The sequence below is a fragment of the Otolemur garnettii genome, unplaced genomic scaffold, assembly GCF_000181295.1.
Source record: "Otolemur garnettii isolate 467f Iridium unplaced genomic scaffold, OtoGar3 scaffold00147, whole genome shotgun sequence".
In the NCBI taxonomy this organism is placed as follows: Eukaryota; Metazoa; Chordata; class Mammalia; order Primates; family Galagidae; genus Otolemur; species Otolemur garnettii.
The window spans coordinates 3,724,532-3,731,402 of NW_003852542.1; the positions used below are offsets into that span (position 1 = coordinate 3,724,532).

A 6,871-nucleotide genomic window follows, 5' to 3' on the forward strand; every position below is an offset into this window, starting at 1 on the left:
CCTGCCACAACATCCAGATATTATTTGGTATAGTTGTTGTTGTCATTTGGCGGGCCTGGGCTTGATTTGAACCACCAATCTCGGTGTATGTGGCTGGCGTCTTAGCCGCTTGAGTTACAGGCGCCAAGCCTATGTCTTAACACAATAACTAAGAAAATGCCGTGAAGGCTATGCTAACCAGTTTGATGAAAACATTTCAAATTATATATAAAACCAGCACATTGTACCCCATGATTGCATTAATCTACACAGCTATGATTTAATAAAAAAAACAAATCTTAAAAAAAAAGATTCTTAAAAGTAAAGTGGGATATCAAAGGTTCTACGTATTTAAAATTTTAATAGCTACTACTAACTTGCCCTTTAAAACATTTGAACAGATTTATACTCCCACCATAGTAGATGCACAGAATTTTATAAATGAGGGAATACTACCAAATCAATTAAAGCATAATCATGTCTTTACCAAGAATATTACTTTCTTCATTATTAAAGGAACTATGGCAAGATAAAAGGAATTAATGATTTTTTTTTGTAATTTCTTAATGATTTTTCTATAATTAAAAGAAATGTTATTTCTGTAGTATTTTGGTTCTCTAGTGCAGAAGTCAGCAAGCTTATTCTGTAAAAGGCCAAATTGTCCACATTTTAGGCATAGTGTCTTATATGGTCTCTGTTACACCTACTCAGTGGCAGTGTAACAGCAGAAGCCATAGGAAATATGTCAATGAATGGGTGTACTTGGTCTCATGAAACTTATTTTACAAAACCAAATCCTATGGACCATAACAGTTTGCTAACCCTTGGCCATACATGGTGGCTCACGCCTATAATCCTAGCACTCTGGGAGGCTGAGGAAGGAGGATTCCCTTGAGGTCAGGAGTTTTAAACCAGACTGAGACCCCATCTCTACTAAAAAAATAGAAAAAAATTAACCAGGTGTTGTGGCAGGTCCTTGTAGTTCTAGTTCCTTGGAAGGCTAAGGCAGGAGAATCACTTGAACCTTGGAGTTTGAGGTTGCTGTGAGCTAGGCTGACACCATGGCACTCTAGCCTTGGGCAACAGAGTAACACTATCTCAAAAAAGAAAAGGAAATGTTTGGAATTATTTTAAAACTATTCAGTTCTTTTTTAAAAAGGAAAAATTTGGTTAGCAGATTGTTTCATGTAAAATATGTTTTTTGACCTTTTCCTGAAGTAACCAAACACAGAAATGTGGTTTGCAGTGGACCTTTCATCTTTTTCTTCTTCTACTCTGCTACTCTCTTAAAAAAAATCTTCCAGTCAACAGTAGTCTATTAGAGAAAAAAAATCCACCACCAACAGAAAAACATATGCAAAACCCTGAAATTTTGTTCATAAGTAAGATTGTCTTACTTATTTTTATAACAAGACATTTTATGAGTATCACTTTCCTTATATACATTCTAAGGAAAGTAGATGCTCATCCAAGATTTGAAGTGCATTTGATCATCCCTTCCCAATTTATATATAGATATATATTTTTTCTTTTTCTTTTTATGGAAACAGAGTTTTATTGTATTGCTCAGGCTGGTGTGGAATTCCTCAGCTCAAGCAGTCTTCCCATCTCTTGCTCCTGAATAGCTGGGATTACAGGAGTGCACCACAGTGTCTGTTTTTTTGCTGTATATTAATATTATTAGCATAAAATCAAATGCTTAATTAACTCAAATTCCCCACGTAAGCTTGTTTTGTATGGTTTTATTTTTCCCTTTGCTATACTTTATATGATCCTATGTCATATAAAGCTTAGACTCTTTTGTAAGAACCATTTTCCATGTATAAGCACTATCCAGAACCGTCTTTGCTTTCTAAATTAGGTGATGGTTTGACTAAATATTTAAATCCGAGATTGGTTTCAGTGTCTTTCATTTATTAGCAGTTAACATTGTTTCTCATTCACTTTCCATGGTTTGGTTTTTGTTTTTAAAGCAATTGACAGCCATAATTGGCTTTTGATTTGTTGATTCAGATTTCAACAAATGATGAGGTCTGAAATTTAGAGCTTATCTCCATAGTAAATGTGCATTTTGTCTCAGTTCATTGTTTTTAGTACACACGTTGTTCTACATATGAATGAAAAATATTTGTATCTTATGTAGATTTTAGCAGTGCATATTTCAAATGGATGCTATCTAATTTCTTTCAGTGGATTTTATGATGTGCTAAAATTATTCCTATTTCTAACTGTGTACTGGCTGGTAATAATGGGGAAAGGAAAAAAAATAAGCTTATTTTGAATGGAAATGTTATTCCTGTTTAGCACTAAATTAGAACTAGAATTTGATCCATTTGAATTTCCTTGGCAGTGTAGTCTAGGACTATCTGGAGTGAAAGACCAATCCAATGTGTACTGATATTTTTATAAAATATAGTAGAAGGTGTAGCAATGTCATACTGCTACGTTTGCAAACATATTTTTACTTTTTTATTAATTAGATTTTCCCTGCCTCCCTCCCTTTCTTCCTTCCTTTTTACTTCTTTCCTTTCTTTTCTTCTTCTTCTTTTTGCTTTTATTTCATTGCAGACTAGCAAGAGTCTGCAAACCACACTTTGAATAGCACTGTTTTCAGAGAGAGAGCATTGAAACATGGTTCATTTTAAAACTCTGTCTCCAGCGTTAGACAAGTCAGTGAAGAGGCTTAGGGCCAAGTTTTATATTTGGAAAGAATCTGAATTTCTGAAGTCTTTCTTAAGGCCTCAATTTTTATGCCTTTAATAGAATATGAATAGTTGGGTCAGCATATTTGGTTCTTAAATGACACATAGAACCATTCATTTTTCAACAACTATTTATTGAGTGCCTACTGTATGTAATGTGTTGATTTCTTGCCATATACAATGAACAAAATAGTCAGAAATCACTGTCTTCAGAGAATTTACATTTTATTGAACTGTAGAGAAATTTGAACATCAGTAAAATCAATGAGTAGATGATATGTTAAAAAGTATAATTACCATGGAAACAAATAAACCAAGGAAAGGAGGAATGTGCATATGTGTATAGAGTCATGGGAGTCAGGATGGTGGAGGGGAGTCAGAATCCAGAGATGTGGGAGTAAACCTGTCTAGAGGGAAGTGTATTACATGCAGAAGATGCAGTGAGGCCATGGGTCAGGCATGTCCCTGCTATATGTGGAAATTGCAAGACCAGCATGGCTGGAGTGAAATGAGCAGGCAGGTATGGGAGGTTCTGAGGTAGGGAGGCAGGTTGGATATTGACTTGTAGGCTAGTGTATGGAGTTAGGATTTTACTATAATTGACGTCTAAAATAATCCAAGTATTTGGGCAGAGTGACATGATCTTCCTTATGTTTTAACAGGATCATGCTGGCTGCTATGAAGATTAGATTAAAAGGGAGCAAGGGAAATAATCCTTTAAGAGTTAGGGAGATTTAGACCAAGGTGGTACTGTACAAGAGGGAGAACTTGTTGAATATGTTTTGAAGGTAGGGTAATAAAATTTACTAATGGATCTAATATGGGATATAAAAGAAAGGAGAATCTCGAATGGCTTCAGTATTTTCAGTCTGAACATCTGTAAGAAGTGGAATTGTTATTCCCTGAGATAGGATAGTGTTGGGGGTGGAGTGATCAGAAACTCAGTTAAGGGCATGTTGAGTTTGAGATGTCTACTAGTTCTCTAAGTGGAAATGTCAGGTAGGCAGTTGACAATGTGAATATGGAGTTCAAGGCAAAAATATGTGCGATGTATGTGTCTGTATGTGTCTGTATGTTTATGTGGGAGGGTCACCATGTGGATGATATTTACTACCATGATAAGGGATGACATCCCCAAGGGCATGAATTTAGATGGAAAAGGGAAGTCTGAGGAGACAAAGAAGGAGAAGAAAACCAGGGAAAATAAAGCCCCAGATGGTTAGTGAAAAAGAATCTTTTAGTTTATGGAACCATTTTTGGTTGTCACAATTAGATGGCATAGGAGGGAGGGTGGGTAATGACATCCAATGGGTAGAGGCCAGGGCTGCTACTAAATGTGTTACAAAACACCAGAAGACCAGCCATAAGAAAAAATTGTATCCAGAATGTCAAAATGCTAAGGTTGAGGAGGGAAAGTGAACAGATAAGGAAATATAGGACTTTGAGAACACAGAATTAAAGGCTCACTTAAGATCAGTGATCATTAATTTAAAGTGAGACCAATTAGCATAGCTTTGAGGTTTTGTTTTTTTTTTCCTAGCTACTGTTTGTCTGCGTAAGTTTGGACTTAGAATAGGTAGAAAACTGGATTTAACCCAGGTTGTAGTTTTTCCAGATGTATAAATGAAAGTGAGAGAAAGCCAAGGTTCTTGTGTGAATGTAATGGTTTACCATGGATTTTATGCTGGGTAAAGAGGAGTTTGAAGACAGGAAATCATGAAAAGGAGAATTTCTTTTAAGTAAACACCAGGGTGTTTCTGATCATCAGCCAAGTTTGAAAATGAAATAAAAAGAAACCCTTTTTTATAGCTATTTTGGCTTTGCAGAGGCTTGTTTTGCTTCAAAGTTTAAAGCTGTGTTTGTTAAGTTGACAGAAATGTTGGATATATGTTATTGTTTGAGAGTAAAACCTATTTTTTTTTCCACTAAGTTGCTAGGATTGCTTCTGCTTCTCCTTAGGCTTCCCAGTTTGCCTTTTCTCATGGGTCTTGTGCTTTTTCCCTCAGGGCACCTTTCATAGCCAGCAGGCTTTGGACTATGGCACCAAACTCGTTGGAGGAACCACTCCAGGGAAAGGAGGCCAGACGCACCTGGGCTTACCAGTCTTCAATACTGTGAAGGAGGTAATTAATGGTACCTGAGTTTGGTAAGAAAAGAAAAGCAAGGGAAAGAGTGAGCTTTTGTTGGGCAAAGATCTTAATTGTGTCCTTTTTGAGAGAGTCACTTGCTATTTGAAAATTCAGTATCCTAGAGAAATTTCAGTTGCAATAAGACCAATGTGTCATTTTTGTTTATAGATATGAACCACTATAAAGGGAAGAAGTGCTGTGGTCAGGCTTCTATTTGGTTTATTATCCATTCCTTCCTATATCTTAGTAGTCCAGCTTCTCGGAGTATGTATAGTCTTAAGAGGTAGAGAACTATAGGGTATCTTTTCAATAAAATATATATGTGCCTATGATTTCACTTCTTTTGGTGCCAACTTAGTTTTTATTTCTTTTCTTCCACCTCTCTCTAATCATCATCTTAAGCAGAGCTTTTAAAAAATTATTTTTAACCCCTAACTTCATTTATGGGTGCTTCATTTATGGTTGATCTGTTAATATCATTTGACTTTTTCAATGTCTCTTTTTATTAGGGATGCAATTGAGAAAGCTAAGTCTTTGAGGTTGTGAGGAATTATTCAGGGCTGATTCTCAAAGACATTGTCTTTTACTTCTGCCCAGTCTTCTAGTTATACTTGTATGTTCTGTAGGTTAATATTTGAATCCATTGTAAAATCCATGGCACAGCCTTCTGAAAAGTTTTGATGTTTATGTTAAATTACATGAGACATGAGGTGTATGTCCACCTCTCTACATTGATCTCCTCCTTAAGTTGACCTAATTTTCATAGACCAGAGAGGCACCATATGTACATATTAGTACAGTAGGTCTAGTTCCTTATGTGACCATCTCTATATGTTGACCAGTTTATTATAGTTATACGTGTTCCACTTAGAGAGGTCCTATTGTATTTTTAAATAGGTTTTTGAGAGCCGAGTTCTGAACACATGGAAGCGCACTAGTTCTTGTTCTCCTGAGGAAATGGAGGGTTTTTGGTAGTGACCAGACTGTATAGTGTCTTGGTCATCGTGAGGCTGGCGTAGAACAAAATTGAGCATGTCACAGTAATGAGGGAACACAAACGCAGTGTGTTTAGATTTACTGACATCATAGCTTGAGTGAGATGTCACAGAATGTTTCAATTCAGGATGGCATTCAAAGGGAGCAGAAAAGAGGCTATGCTTAACTCTGCTCTTTTCTGCTAGTGTAGGGAACTTGAGGATAGAAAGAATGAAGACTGCTCTGTCTCCTGGTGGTGTCTTAAGTCCCTGTTAGAGTCTTGGTACTGAATTTATTTTACATTGTTTATGACTTACCCAGAAACAAAGTGCTTCATGGTTAATGTTTCAGGCCAAAGAACAGACGGGAGCAACAGCTTCTGTCATTTATGTTCCTCCGCCTTTTGCTGCTGCCGCCATTAATGAAGCTATTGAGGCAGAAATCCCACTGGTTGTGTGTATTACCGAAGGTATCCCACAGCAGGATATGGTACGGGTTAAGCACAGACTGCTGCGCCAGGGAACAACAAGGCTAATTGGGCCAAACTGCCCTGGAGTCATCAATGTGAGTATAAAATATAAAAAGAAGCTCAGATTTAGCCTTTTACAAGGCTGAACAGCTTTGAATCAGTCCAAGTACATTTGCGCATATGACGTATGAATGACTTTTTAAAATATTTTTTATTTTTGTGAAACTTTACTTTCTTCCAGCCTGGAGAATGCAAAATTGGCATAATGCCTGGCCATATTCACAAGAAAGGAAGAGTTGGTGAGTATGTCACTATAGATTAAAACAAAAAATTCTTTTTTCTAAACTCTCAAAACTCACAAAGAGAATTTGTGGCTGTCCACATCAAGTTCATTTTAATTAATTTAACTGTAGTAGAATTTACCAAGGAAGTTTTGTAGGATATTGATTCTCTATCCTAAATATAATGAGTTTGAGAAAAAATTATAATTCTACAGAATCAATGAAGATGATTTTGAGGGTGAGGGGTTAAAGATTTTTTTTTCCTGTTTAGCACACTGTGGGATTCTTCCATGTGTTGGCATGAATTAGTTCATTTCATGTTATTGTTAAGTAATA

The 6,871-nt window shown here is 36.3% G+C and overlaps 1 protein-coding gene across 2 annotated transcripts in view; it reads left to right on the plus strand.

Annotated features, from left to right (window-relative positions):
- The window catches only part of SUCLG1 (succinate-CoA ligase alpha subunit), a 27,093-nt gene that overhangs the window by 9,185 nt on the left and 11,037 nt on the right, over positions 1-6,871 (plus strand). For both annotated transcript variants that reach the window (XM_003799218.3, XM_023518773.1), the window contains exons 3-5: positions 4,688-4,804; positions 6,137-6,349; positions 6,496-6,553. In XM_003799218.3, the coding sequence (XP_003799266.2) occupies positions 4,688-4,804; positions 6,137-6,349; positions 6,496-6,553 (388 nt within the window). The remainder of the gene's footprint in view (positions 1-4,687; positions 4,805-6,136; positions 6,350-6,495; positions 6,554-6,871) is intronic.